Here is a 15,763-nt window from a genome sequence, read left to right as displayed (position 1 = left end):
AAAGTGTTTTATATAACACTCCTGAGTTAAAATGTTGCTGATCAATTTGAAATTATCATTATTATTTACTGATTATATTTAATTTTATTTTTCAGTATCAAATGGTCAAAAATTTTTACAGTTTAAAAAATGATTTTTTTTTTCCAGGCAAATTGATGCACTTTACGTTGTTTCTGTTGCAGACTAAAAAAAAAACAATGTTGATAAAGTTATTATTTGTTGTAAGTTGATCTATATTCTTTTTTTCCTTTAATGTTAATAAGGACACGTTATGCAGAGGTGTCCTTATAATAATTTTATAAACGAGTTACGGGGGGGGGCGAAATGTTCACTTCTTCCTGTGGGGTGGGCATAACAGAAAATGATTGAGAAGCACTGGACTAAAGCAACAACTCAGGTTTTGTCAACTGAAATTCTGCGGAAAAGTTTGAAGGAACTCCGTTTGGGGAAATAGTAAAATTCTGACGAGCTAACAGCTAGTCTGGGAGGGGACCAGAGCAAACTGCTGCTGTCACAAAACAACCAGTACAAAAGATTTATAGCAGTTTGTGTGAATGCTAGTTCATAAACATTAACTCTATCATCAGTTTTGCACAAGATAACGGTTTACAATTATGGGGTTTTGTAAGTTAAAATAGCAGCTAGCTGTAGCACTTCCCACAAAGCCTGGGTCATTTCTTTCAAAATATAACATTTCAGCCACAATAACAGTGTAATGTGTAGCTGATGCAAACAAACATATATAAACAACATGCAAAGGTCGCTATAATATTTTTAAGAGTAGAGCAGAGCTGTTGGCTCATTATTCTGGTCATTTTTAAAACCCTTTCTCCAAGCAAACGGTTGTTGTTGTCACGTCTCTAATAAATACATTACATAGATGATAACAGACTGAGCATGCCCACATGTCGTTGTGTCTCTGAGCAAGACACCCAATCCCCAATTGCTCCCCAGGCACCTACATAGCTACCCACTGCTCCACCTCGGTGCATCCCATGTGCAATGGGTTAAATGCAAAGAACCAATTTCACCATTGTATGGGAACATACAACGATAACACATAGCACGTATCTGCAGGCGTTCCAGTAGAAAGATTTTACAAAATGCTTGGATTAATGTACATACATTCACCAGCTCCATACCAGCTGGTACCTGATCTGTATGTGTGGCGACAACAACAGCTTTTTTACGCTCCTCAGTATTCCAGACATGACACTGGCAAAGGAGAACATTAATGAAAAGGAGATGGGATAAATAAAGGATTGGATAAAAATGATAAGAGGTGATAATAGCTGTATGGAAATATGTGACACTATAATAAACAAGATAATTACACAGCGTATTCTGGATTCAACCAAAGTTATTGTACTTTTTCTTCGCAGCCAGCTGAATCTTAAAAGGCGAGCTTGATGGGATTAGATTTCTCTAAATGGCATGCCTCTTGTCAGATTAGAGGCATCACTTTCTACAACAAACATCTCAATTGAGAGAAGAGGTTACACACAGAGCTGACGAGGGTATGAGGGACAATATATGTCAGATTCTGTGTGGCGCAGAGAAAACACGACTTCAGGAAACAGTCAAGTAAGTGTTAGAAGCTATGTGACCTCTGGTGACATGTTTTGTGGTTGGATTAAGTGTCATTGTTAAAATCCTGGTGAGCTTTAGTTTATTTTTGCGTTAATATAGCCTGGATGTGTTACTGAAATCCATCTCCGTTCAGTTCTGTCAAACTTCAGGTTAAGTCAAGTGTTATGTACTCAACATTTCTCTTAAGAAGACACAGTTTCCTTCTATAAAAACCGTGGTAAGTAAGGCAAAGTCTGAGGGTGTTTTCACACCCGACAGTCCAATACTCGGTTCGAGTGGGGACCAAAATTGGAACAGTTGTTACTTTTACAGCTGGTGCGGTTCGCATTCACACTGCACCGAGTAAATCAAGACAAACCCTTGGAGCAACCTGTTCCCCTCCCTCGCCTGTGGTGGTGCTGCACCAAGAACCACTATAGGAAATGACACGAAAACCCCTGAAGAAGACAGAATGCAAATGACTTCTTCTGGAAATATAAACAAAAATGAAGTGGCGTCAATTTTTAGCAGTTTTAGAATTTATGTTTCGTCTGTGGCACATGTACCAAACATTTTCAACAATGGACTCAGCATTGTGGTGGTAGAATTTGCTAGTGGTAGAAATGCACATTCGTTTTGGTTGTATTTACCCAGAATGCCCTGTGCTGTAGTTCTCTTTCTGCTTTTGGAGTGGTCTCCGGCCCGTTTGCATCCACATATGCATTTGAGCCACGCTAGAGCTCGATTCAGCCAAACTGAGACGTAGGCTTTTAGGCGGACTAGAGTTCGCTTTTTTGGTCCACATCAGAGTTAGATTGCGCATTCACAACTCCCCAAACAAACCGGAATTTCTAGGCAAATGGACTAGAGTTCGATTAAAGTGGATTAAACAGGGCTGGTGTGAATGTACCCTGAGAAAAGAAGTTGAACACAATGTTTGGCGACATGATGTGCCCGTGGTGTCAATGGGGAACACAGAACCCCAACTTACCCTCGCTCCACCAGGAATGTATCTCTCCAGACTTTAGGTTTGCGGTTGGACTTGAATCTGAAAAAAACAAAATGGACAAAGTTTATGGGACTCATTTGGTCCTTCTGCTACAACACTTCAGGTACAGAGCTGAACTGTGGAAGAGTTTACCAGTTCAGGTGTAAATGCTCGAGTACCAGTTTTGCATCTCTGGCAGCATTTAAGCGCAGTTGTATAAATTATATACACTTTGTAAAATACAAGTTTGAACCCACATTGTACAATGTTAGTACAGTGAGGTTTCGTGAAGAAACACATGATTCAGCTTGCAAACAAATTTAGCAGAAATCCTAATAAATGGAGACCTCAGCGACTTACAGCCAAAGCTCCACAGCCAAGGAAAAATCCACTAAATAGCCCAGAACCCACACTGAGCTCAGCCGAAGAAAAAAAAATAAAAAAATCATTTAGGTCGTGGAACTTTGCCTTTTGCCCGTTAAATGACCAATGAAGAGAACCGTTGGCATTTATCATGCACACTGTGCATTTATTGTTCATAATACCCATTACAGCAAGACATGATGGATCCATACAAACCTGTTGCCAGTCCGGTCCTGTTCCAGCAGCTTAAGGATGGACTTTCCATCCATGTCTGGGGGGGTGTCCAGGCCAGCAATGTGGAGAATGGTGGGAGCTAGATCAATGTTCAGCACCATATGAGGGTTTCTGAAGAAGAAAAAAAAAGTGCATAATGGTAAGCTTTTGTAGAAAGTGGCATGATGTTTAAGAACCAACCACTGAAACCACTGAAACCAAACAACTGGAAAACAACAGCATGGAGAAAAAAAAATCAGGGATTCTTGAGCTTTTAAAAGCAAATAATGTTACTCACACTGCTCCTGGTTCCACATTTGGTCCTTTCAGGAAGAATGGCACTCTGATATCAAAGTCATAAGGCATTGATTTTCCCTTGACTAACCCAAACTGACCGATGTGGTAGCCATGATCAGCTGTGTAGATGATGTATGTGTTTTCCAGCTCTCCAGTTTCCTCCAACATGTCATGAATCTTTTACCAAAAAACAAACAAACAAAAAAAAAAAACAGAAGTTGCGATGAGGATTTTACATACCTTTAGAGGAAGTGCAATTATAGCTGTACTCACTTTCTGGACAGAGTCATCGACTGACATCAGGGTCTGCAACCTTTTCCGGTGCAGAAAGTTGGTGAACTCCATGTGGATTGGTTTCATAGGGCCTGTGTACTGCATGATCCAGTGCTTGTCCATATTAGGGGCATAGTTGTAGCTGGGGGTTCTACGGACAACAAAAGTCAAAACACACAAAAAAAAAATGTATACATTTTCAGTAAGTGCATACAAATTTCACATGGAAGTATGAAAATCTTCCTCGATATCTGGATAAATGTGAGCTTTCGGAGCACATGGAGTTCATTTTACATGCCAAAAGACACCTGTCTGCTACTTTTACAAATTGCTGCTCAACAACAGGTGAACAGTTGTCCACTGTGTTTGACATGCATCGATAGTCACTCCGTTTGTTGAAGGAAACATTTCGACCCTTCGCAGACAGCAACTTTGCCGTTTTTCCACAACCTTCTCCGACCATCTCTTCTCTCACACAGAGACGAGAGTCTCCTTGCTGGACTGAGCTCTTGGCACAGATGAGCAATTTGAGGGTTGGCACACGCTTATGAAAATAATAGGCCTCACAGTCAGGCTTGCAACAACCCCTGGACCAAAAACTCAATAAGTCACAGTCATTTAAAAAAGGGGGAATAACAAGTGAGGGTAAACAGCAAGAGGGAGGGAGAATCAGATGTCTGTGGGCTTCTACACTAGAAAAAATATTCACCTGTGGGATTAGCTGAAAAAAATAAAGCGGGATGGAACTGTATAACTTTTAGTCAGCAAAATTTAGATTTAAAGCAAAAAAAGTGCATACAGATAGATATAAACGCACCAGACTGCTGTCAGCACTCTGTGAGCAATTGTTGCAATTTTGACGTTGACTCCAATTTTAGCCCTGGATATCACCAGCTAGATTTAAACCACATTATGTAAGCAGTTAAATCTTACAACTTTATATTTAGAACAGAAAAACAACTGAAAATATATAAGACCCACAACCAAAGCCTGTGAATCCTAAAGGAGAGCTTCATTTAAGATTTTAATACGGGTACTTAACTTATAGCTTGAGTATCTTTTTTCCACTCACTCAGTTACCAATGTTGTCGTTTTTTTTTTTTTTTTAATAACTTGTTCAGCTAAGAGCTGAAAAAGGAGACAACTGGGGTTAGTATTAAATAAGATACAAGCACAACAAGAGTTTAAAACCTAAAATACACTTAAACTAGTCAACAGTTTTAGAAGTCTACAAAACGTTCATAAGACCAAACTTATCCCAGTTTCATATTAGACATTTATGGACTATTTAAATATTTAAATGGCTCTTTAACCCCAAAATGCACAATAAACAGAGTAGCGTTGGGTCATTCTTTATATCATTATATCACTCCGAAAACTATGTTCTTTCTGTGAAGAAGCAGCCTCAAGTATCCAACCTTAAGATACTTATTGAAGACGTGCAACAAGAGCCTCTTTGCTCTCAGTGACTGAGCTGCCTTCTGTCCTCGTCTCCTCAGGCCTGCTTTGTGAGAAAAGTGAACTCTTCACCCACCTCACAAGCGGTATAATAAGGCCCACAAAGAGACCTGTCTCTGGGCAATGGGCCACCCAGCTATGGGGCCCTGAGCACCAGGGAACCAGGAATGCAGAGGTCAGTGTCAGTCCGTAGGAGAGGTCACACCTGCCAACCGGCATGTATATGTCTGCATCCATACACCGCAGAATGCCTCCTTGTAACTGTACGAAACCTGACGCAGACCTAGTCCCTGCAAAAATTATAAAGCCATCCCTGAAAAGCAATTTGTCGAGCGACAAGCAGAATTATTATCACACCCTGTTATCGAGACATGCAATTGAGCACCCACATTACACACAAAGCATTTAAATACGTCTCAACTTGGCTTACATCTAAGAACCTGGGCAAAAACACCTTCAGTCAGGAATGTTAATAACATTAACATCAAACCCTCCCTCACTATTGCAGCTGTCAAAAGTACAGACGCTTGTTTGATTTATGAGGTAGTTCTTCCTTCACTGCCACGCTGTCTCTTCTCACCACTGAGGCTTTGACACGTTAGGTGGATCTAGCTTTTGCTGCCTTGATTGAGTGTCTGAACTGAACACATTCATACTATTAAGACTCCATATCTCCTTCAAGCAACCTCAAACTGGAATGGCACCAAAGGGAGCAGAGTTCTTCACATCTGCCAATAAAAACGAATAAAAGATTACCTCATCCATAATAAAAGCAGATAGTCAACAAACACCAAAACAAACCCGTGCACATGCTAACTACCTGCGCTCTCCATGGTAACCACAACACATTTTCCACACACCTACACAGTCACTGGGGCAATCCTTGTATACCCTGTGGGCCCCAGCTCCACCCCTTCACACCGAGGCACCAGCTAAAAATAAATTAATAATGTCACAAAGGGTGTTCCTGAGCACACAATGCATTCCTCGCATCCTAGGAGCCACGGGGAGAAACTACTGATTGATATGGACGGGGTCAGGAAGTTCCCCGGGAATTAAACAGGACGGCGAGAAGGGGTGGGCGGAGCCACCGGGACGAGAAAACTAGATAACACGAATAAATACAGAGGAAGAGATAAACAAAGACAGTAAGAGATGTACAGATACAAAAAGGTAAACAGAGAGGGGATGTTAAAGTGAGAGGAAGACACTAAAAGCACTAGATGTCTAAAAAAATAGTGCACTATGGGCGTTGGATGCCAGAACCAGGAGTTGTATCACTGCCCTGACTGGAGAGATGAGAGCTGGCGTGCGCACAGAGCTATGTTACAAAAGCTATCCCTGATCTACTCTACAGTATGTTCCCCCTGCTCTTTGACGATGATAAATCATTTTAATTTCCCGCACGGCGTGTAATCAGCCCATGGAGCTTCTAAACAACCTGTCAACCCCAGGGTTTGAGGGGCGTGCTGACTGTCATTATGTTAAGCACACTTAATCATAAAAACTCAACTGCGTGTCAGTGGGAAAAACTGAAATCACGAAACCAAAACCTTATAATACACGGTTCAAAGTTCTATATAAGGCTTCTGATTAGTTTCTATGGTTAAGCTTTCAATTGTGTCTAAGAGTTTGCATCTTTCTTGTGCCACGAACATCGCTCTGATTATACCCTCCATAAAAGAGAGCTTCTAAAAATCTGAATAGAGGATAACATCACAGATTGCAGGGTCATGTTCTTGGAGAAGGTAAGAGTCTAAAATAACATCTATGTGAATGTCAGGATGTAGATTTAAACAGCAAAACATTCTGTTGAAGAAAGATAAGCAGTTTAAATGCCAATAGCTATAATGTTCTCGGTGTATTTGGTAATTTAAGTCTAGGTTTTACTTACATGTGCTGCGAAGCATTTGAGAAGAGCTCTGCGTATTGTGGGGCTGAGTCTTCTGGCCCATGAGGAGCGGCGTGACTGATGACCATCATCACAGGACGATGGGGAAATATCTTCTTGGACATGCGGAAAAAGCTGATGCTATCATTGGTGATCAGATCCGTGAAATAGTCCTTTGAAAACAAAAGCAAAACAAGTCTCGTTTTTAAGTGCCACAAGAGTAAAACCCACATCTAGAGGTCTAAAAAGAAAAAAAAAATGGTATGGGGTAAAAAAGCTAAAACAGCACAAGCTTTGATAAAAACTCATTTAGTGGTCCGATCACGGTGACATGTTTCTTTACCTTGTCCAGTCATTTTCAAATAAATAAAGCGGGGCCGGTGGGGATATGAAGTGGGGCCATTGAGTGCACTACAGCACCAATCTGTCGAGTCAACAGCTGGCAGCTTGCCTGTGCGTGTAAATGAGTGTGCGTTCATCAGTCTTCTTGTGTACACTGTGTATGGGCTGCTGCCCCATCACAGAATCTCTGCACGATTGAATGTGACACCACTTGATGATGAAGAGAGCTTGGCGCTTTCAAACGGTATGTTGTTATGACAGCTCTCACCTTTCACTCCAATCTGGGCTATTCATTTTGTTCCTGCCACTTAGCCTTATTCAGTTGAATCCATCTTTTATTTTTCTTCCATCTATGTTGATTTACTTGCAGAGAAGACAAAAGCCAAAACCAAATCTCCTTAGACCTCAAGCAGGACAAAGGAAATGAGCTCAAGAGACTGATGATATGTTTCCTTATAGGAGATTTAGTGGCACAGCTGGGTGAATGAAGCGAACAGTAAAGAGGGTGTGCTCAGAAAGGCCCTTATACTAGGAGAGGTGAAGTCCGTTTTGTTTTGCCAAGTTTCCAATAAAAATTAAAAGATTCTACCTGCAATTCTGGCGTGTGTTTTTGTTCCCTGGCAAACAATAAAGTGGAAGGGAGTGCCAGGCTAAGAATGAAAGGGTGATTTCTCTGGGATACGGGAACTGGGACTGGCTGATTCAAATGATTCATATTAAGTTTTTTAATAGTCATGCCACTTTTAATGGGCTGGCAGCTCAACATGACCATGGAGGCTGAAAACTACATGGCAATGCTTTGCCATGATTTTAACACTGCCGCTCCAAGCATTAACTATCAGTGCTAAGGGCTCTGGCAGGTCAACAGGAAGTGAGAGTCTCATTGAAAATTCTTGGCCAGGAGCACTAAAACAATCAGGGGGTAAAGAGTATTCTTTTTCCCACGTGGAGCAGTTCATTAATGGTAGATACGGAGTGGCATTTTTTGGTTATTCTCACACTAAGTATCTCAAGCACCTCCTGGTCAGTTGTTGCAGCTGGGCATTAAAGCTTCGAGCTTACGCTTGTCTTCATTGTCAAAATAAATCTCTCAAAAAGTCTCAACCTAAATTTCCAAAGAAAGAAAATCAGATGGGATCTAATCGAACCGCTGGTGAAGATTCTCAGTCATCCAGAACATGGTAAATTCAAAGAAGTTCAAGACAAAAAACAACTGGACTTTATTTGTGACAGAAGACGCTTCGCTTCTCATCCGAGAAGCTTTCTCGGTTCAAAGAACAGCGAGTGTGAGGCTCGAGTTATAAAGCTGAGTTAAGATTAAGCCTGTCACGATAACAAATTTTGTTGGGCTAATTGTCTCAGAAATTATTGCGATAAACAATAATATTGTTTGAAATTTGACAATAATTAGTAATTATTGTCAAATTTAAGAATAAATGTTTTCCATTTTATTTTGTTTTGCGTGTAGTGCCTTTTTTTGACCACCAGATGGCAGTATAAGACTGAACCGAATGATGGATAGTGAGAGAGTGAGCAGCGCGTCTCTAAGAAAAATGGGAGGAAGGCGGTTTGGAGCTTTGACAAGACAGAGCCCCCCCCCCCCCCCCCAGGTCGGCCTGTTAGCTTAGCTTCTCAGCTTAGCCACTTTTTAACAATCCAAAAACACGATTTTAGATGGTTAAAACAGATTCTAAAGCGAAAAGAGAAAGGAAAGGGCGGGTCAGTGAAGAGAACTGGAGTTGAACCTTTTTGTCATCCAGTGTCTTCAGTTGAAAGAGAGACACGAAAAAAACGATAGCCGATAAATGAAAATGAGGTCAATAATTTTCATTCATCATGCGATTAATTGATTTATTGTTTATTGCGACAGGCCTAGGTAAGATAATTACATAAGCAGATTGACCTTTCACACCTCACAGTAGGGGTTTGTTAACGTCATTGTTAATCTAATTCACAGATGGGCCCCTCTGGTCACATGGATGACATTCCTGGTAGGTGTGAAACTGGCTGGGTATCAGTCCTAAAGCGGCATTATGAGTTTTTGAAAGTTGAAATCTGAGACCTCCTCCGTTTAGAGATGGTTTCTCTCTTTTTACATAAATTGCTTCTTTCACCCCCGTCTCAAACCATCTAATCAAATGCTCAGCAAATGTCTCATTTGCATGCAGTGACTTCGTGCACCAGCTGTGCAAAAATCTGACAGTCTGTGAACTTGAAGAGAGGTTATGTTGGCTTAGTGGTTGCATCTGATGGCTTTGTGCAAAAAATAGCAAATACCATGTCCATTTGGATTAAAACCACAATCTGTTGAACAAGAAGATGTCATGTTGACACCCTGTCCTCTGCTTGTGAGTAAATTTTAACACCTCAGTCTAACTTGGCAGACTGGCAGGTCAAACATGTATCTGCCCATCTTTGGGGCCAGCCCTCCTCACTGTCTGCATGCAGGACTGCACAACCTGAGAAGATGTTGGCACAGAGCCGTGAAAACGAACCGACAGCTCCTATAAACACAAGAGTGGAAGATTCATGGCCAATGCAGTCCAGAGCAACAACAGAAGATTGTTGTGACAATGTAACCACAACGTTCATCTCTTGATCACTTTTTTTTATTGTAGCTCTATAGCAACAAAAATCATGTTTCAAAATTGCACAGTGCAAATAAGACAGAACACATGAAGATAAAAACAACTGCAAAAACTTTGGCTTCCCATAAAGACACATTTATTTTACACTGTCTAAATATTGAGGAGAGGTGCGTCATAATAAAGGGATGCCACAGAAAGGAGACGCCACCTCGCCTCAGCTTTTTCCCTTTAATTCTCACGTCAGAATTCCTGCCAGCCTGGATCACAACATAAGCAAAACCCTTCACTGTATTTATAAGTGAGTGGAACCTGCAATTTGTCAGGTGGAAGTCTTTATTTTAAGTCATAAAGGGAAAAGAAATTAGTGAGAAATTTTGAGAAAGCATACCTTTGCGTAGTCTGCACCGTGCTTCTCCTTATAACCATTACGACAAACTGTGTAATTATAGAAGCGGGAATTTTTGATCAGTCCGAGCCACTCGCGCCACCCAGGTGGGATGTAGGTGCCATTGTACTCATTGAGATATTTTCCAAAGAAGCCTGCAGAGGCAAAAAACAATGGTTGCTTTAAATGTCTTTGACCATTTCTGCATTTCCTTAAGTGTATTTCATGATTGTGACATTCTGTTTGTAAGTGAAACTTTTAGCTTTTCAGATAAATTGCACAGGAGTCTAATCTCTAATAATAATAAAAAGACAGATATAATCATAGGCATTGCATCAATTATATATGAAGGGACATGTCCCCCTCACATTTAAAAAAATACTTGTGTTGGACCCCCCACATTACTATGAAATATTAATTCATCCAGAGCCGTTTCTGTTTCTTCATGAACAAATCCATTCCACTTGAACAGTAGGAGAATACTGAAACCACTAAAAGTCCACTCCGGGTTTTCCTGGTACAACTCACCACACCTCATGCAGTCTTTCCCGGAGGTGTCACTTGACGGGGCGGGGGGGAGACACCTCTTTGTTGCGTGCTAGCTTAGCGCCACGTTAGTGCGGGCAGTTGTTGACCGGGGTATGGGAGGGGTAGGATGCGTGAGAGAAGCGGAGTGCTACGTCTGTAGCATCTTAGCTAGCGCATCTGTATTGTGCACCGCTAGCTTAGTGCCACATTAGTGCCGACAGTTGACTAGGGGAAGGTGAGGGAGGGGTGGTGCGGTGGGAGACAACACTGTCCCATGCTCTCATAGTTACTGAATCAAATGTTGACTTATGTAGGTAAACGTAGATGTTTATCAACCCGTTAAAATGCAATAGAATGCAGAAAATGGCATCTACTTTTTGCAAAATTTGCTGGGGGAGGACCCCCAGACACCCCAACAGTGTCCCCCTCACATTACAAATGCTTCTGACGCTAATGGCTATACTGTAAACTGGTGCGTCAGCTTGAAAAACACAGGCCAAGCTGCAGCCCACAGGACCCCCAGTGAGCTGCCCAGCTGAACGCCTGCCCATCCCTCATACACGTTTACATTTCTACAGCAGACAGCTAGGCAAAAATTGTGAAGTATAAAAACATTCAATAATGTGCAAACACTGAGTGGTTAGAAGAAGATTTCAGGAAGTAGGGAGTATCTGGATCCTGAAGCGAGATGAGGGTGAACCACTTTCACCACAAACTGAATTACTTTTCCATAAAAATAATATGAAACAGTTGCAGCTTTCTGCATCAATAAGCATCAGATTCTTTATGCTCATGAGTGCTATAAGACTTTGTGTTTTTGGGGTCTTCACCTACCTGTCCGGTAGCCAGTGTTGTTGAGGTAAACCGCAAAGGAGCGCGGCTCGTGCTGAGCCTGCCAAGATGGGGATGAGCAGTTTTCGTTGTTTGTGTAGGTGTTGTGGTTATGGACGTACTTCCCCGTCAACATGGACGACCTTGATGGGCAGCACATTGGCGTGGTGACAAAAGCATTGATGAAGCTCATGCCGCCATCTTCCATTATTTTACGCGTTTTGTTCATCACTTGCAGAGAACCTGCAAGACATCGTGAGCCGATCAGTGTTCCACATTTAAAGTATTTTTTTTTAACATGCATTGTCAATAACTTCAAATAATTTGTTTTTACCAGCGCACATATAATCAGTATCTATTTTAAACTTAAAACAGTTTTTTTTTTATCTCAACAGGAAAAAAAAAAATAAAAAATACTGGTATATTTTCTTTAATTCTGCATGTCAACACAAGTTTTGTTTGTGTTACTTTGGGCTCATTTCCCAGCTCAATTTTCTAATAGAATAAATAAAATTCACAATTTAAATGAGCAGATGGCCAATTCGTTCCGGCTTATGGCCTTGTATTTAATATTTAATGTAAATCCTGATGCAAACAGCCAAGACAAAACAATTAAACTGATTAGGATGGATGGGAAAAGAGTTTGGAGAAATTACTAATGAAAGAATAAAAAAGCTAAACCGTGTGAGAGTTTCCCAGCATGCCTTACCTAACTCAACGTCTTGGTCATCGGTCATGATGAGGATGATGTTGGGCCGAATGTTTCTACGATCTTTCTGGACGCGACCCCTTAGTCCCTGAGCCCTGGTGGTGGTAAAGGCCCAGCTGCCTGGAGTCCAGTCCAGAGCCAGCAGTGTCACCCAGGACATCCACAGGATCAACATGGTGTCTGGTACAACAAGCCACCGGATGGGTAGATGGGAGGATTATTGGAGAGAGGATAGGTGGGAGCTGAGGATCAACCAGGCCACTCACTCACACCCGAGCAGCTCTCGCAGCCTGTGATGACTGAGAACAAACAGGAAGAGAAACCCATTACATAAAAACATTGACGCTAAAGTAACGTAGCCACTTTTGTGGTAAAAGATTTGAGAACACGGAGAGAATGTGCAGGAATATCTACTTCAGATAAGTGATCCAAAAAACTAAACTTATCCAACTACCTTGACTTGCACTTGTATGATAAACACAAACTACACCAAACAATCCATCAAAAGGAACGACTGAGCTGTGAAGGTCTTAGAGCTCACCTTAGAGGATCCCATGAGTCTCATTTTATGGTGTTTTTCTCTGTTTCTCTGAACTTTCTCTTGTCCTTTCCCCCCCTCTCCTTATCAGAAACTCCCACCAGAGAACTCTTCATCTCGACCACAGTGCTGTTGTTCAGCCAACGGTGCTGAGATTACACCATTGGCTGCTCGCACTCAAACACCCACAGCTCGCTCTTCAGCGGGAGCCAATCGGGGCCCACCTCCCACCTGTCACTCAAAAGTCAGACCCCCACCACCGCCATCATCACCGCCATCATCACCACCATCACCACCATCACCCCTGGTGAGTCAAGCATGACAGAGTTCTGTTGGGGGGGGAGGGAGAAAGGGTTCCACCACATTAACCCCAGTGGCATTGTCCACCAATCACAGATGACCACTGAGTCATCACAACACTTTGGTGCTTCGTTCTTACAAAGTCATGGTTGACCTAAAACTATACACAGACCATGTCTAACGACCTTGAGGTCGAATAACCATCATTATTTAGGATTTAGTCTCAAAAAGGGAATATATACAAAATAATCTCATAAAAGATTGTTTAGTTAGAAAATACATAATTAAAACTGTAAATAAATAAGTTTCAGCAACATTAATACATATGAAAGAATGGCCTGTGGGTGTAAAATGAGCCATGATGCTGTGATAATGAGTACTCCATCACTGCTCGATATGGGCTGCCTTACAGCCTGCAATCCCACTGAGAGGCACCATACTGCTCCCTATTCTGAGTTAATGGTCAGAAAACAAAAGGCAGGTCTGTGACACCTGGGCCAGACCAGGATGGCTCTGCCATTACTCTGATTTCCACAAAGGTCCCAACCAAACCTGGAAAGAGCAGTCACTTTAACAAAAGGTATTCATTTATAGAATAATTTATTATTTCTATTTTATAATCCCACATTTCATTTGCTTGAATAGCCTTTCATTTGGCACAAAGAATAATCTCATTTAACAAAAAATGTTTTTTTTTCCCTAGATGAACAGAAAATTGTTTCAGCGTGAGAAACGTTTCCTACTAAAACATCTCTAAATACAATGCCTTCCAGGAATGTTTTAGTGCAACAAAAAAAGATGTGTATTTGTGCAGACAGGACAAGCCCACATCTACAAATAAAACCCTTGTTCCAAGTGATCTTCAGCATCTCAGCCACCTATCTAATCAGAAACAGGGATTAGAAAGAGAGAAAATCCAAATAACTGAGTCTTGTTGTCTTGAACTTTTTTGTATTTCTCTAGTAAGATGTAAAATATGATAAGCAATGTTTTATTCATTGCTCTCGGGTCTTTTTATTTTGTTTTCAGATATGCAGTGAATGTGCAAGACAGACAGCCTTGTCGCTGTGACAGCCCTGTGCAAACATTGGCGCCATTTGGACAAACACCCCTCTGCTGTGGCGTGGACAGAACCTTCAACGTGCAACACAGACTACCCCGCAAACATGTGGTGCCACGCAGACACTACAATGATAGTCACAAATGGGCCTTCTCCCCTCCACAAAAACAATATCTCACCCCGTGTGGGTTTAAGTCCTCCCACGTGAACGGGAAGGCTTCCCAGAAACAATAAACTCATCCCCAGGAAAAAGTCAAGGCTCTTTTTGGTCAAGCTGTGAAAGACCTGAAATCAGCTGTAAGCCAGTCGGCCCGGGAGCGTAATCTTAGCGCCCAGCACAAATTCAATTTTACATGCCAATGATTTCAAGCAATAGCCTTTTCTTGCCACTCAAAGTAAGTTCATTGTTGTGTCTTGATTCAAACCTTGTGCTGCTTATGTGCTTAACTACAGTGGACTCAATTGATGAACTGTTCAAAATGACTGAGATGGCCATGCTAATTAAATGCCACATGGATCAACCAAAGGCATGAGGCTGGCAGCAGGCAAAGTGACTCTGGCTATTTTTTCCTCCCAACTTAGTTTCTCCTGATCCACTTTCCACACAAAGTCACATGACCAGTATAGCGAAATAAATCATCAATGATATATGAGCAGCTAATATTTGGCTAGTTTTGCAGCTTGCATAATGGAACCTATCATTTTCCAACATCCAAACAATGAGAAGTGATTTGAAGAAAGATTAGGATAATACTGTCACAATGAGGGAGAGGATGCAGAACTAAGGCTGGCAAGCAATGAGCTTACACAAATTTTTAATTATTGCAGAGTAAAACCAAAGGCTCTGCCAAAGAAGGAAGGATAAACAAACACAAGAACAAACCTGGCAGGACTACAAGAAAACGATGACAGCAACAGCTCAAGGGTTTGACTTAAAACAAGGAAAATCCATAATGATGCATACTGAGAGTAAATGATAAATTAAGAACAGCTGGTAGGCAATCAATACTCAGGTGAGAAAAAATAGAAAGAAAGACAAGGGGGTAAGACTTTCAAAATAAAACGGGATGTAAAACAAATGCCGAATTAAATGTAAACCTGAACATCAAGATACAATTTTATAACTTGTGGGTATTAAATTAACTCCTTAACCTCTGCTGCTTCTCGAGATTAACTGCAAATGATTAAACGAACCATATTTGTGTGTGTTCAAACACATTCAGTGTTGGTCCGGAAAGATTCAAGCACCCTAAGGGATGGCAAGTAGCAACAGAGGAACCCAATCTATCCCGGCTTCGCACACACTTCAGTGTGTTCAGTACCAACAGGCACTTCAGTTGCTGCAGACTCAAAACATTAGCGAATACTGGAAAATCTGAGCCCTATTATGTAGCTGGCTTCTGAATCTTTTTATTGCCAGTTTCAAACAA

The 15,763-nt window shown here is 41.4% G+C and overlaps 1 protein-coding gene across 1 annotated transcript; it reads right to left on the bottom strand.

Annotated features, from left to right (window-relative positions):
- Nucleotides 1-2,560: 2,560 nt before the first annotated feature.
- LOC119426659 (extracellular sulfatase Sulf-1) lies at nt 2,561-12,660 on the bottom strand (the record flags this gene model as incomplete). The annotated part of the gene is given in 8 exon segments (XM_037694239.1): nt 2,561-2,617; nt 3,137-3,265; nt 3,432-3,607; nt 3,704-3,854; nt 7,056-7,225; nt 10,371-10,522; nt 11,730-11,969; nt 12,436-12,660. Coding segments are annotated over 8 exon segments (1,250 nt in total), but the record flags the coding sequence as incomplete, so codon positions are not given.
- Nucleotides 12,661-15,763: the final 3,103 nt, after the last annotated feature.

The sequence above is a fragment of the Nematolebias whitei genome, chromosome 20 (genome assembly GCF_014905685.2).
Source record: "Nematolebias whitei isolate Nwh7 chromosome 20, NemWhi1, whole genome shotgun sequence".
NCBI lineage: Eukaryota > Metazoa > Chordata > Actinopteri > Cyprinodontiformes > Rivulidae > Nematolebias > Nematolebias whitei.
This window is presented reverse-complemented; position numbering and strand designations above follow the sequence as displayed.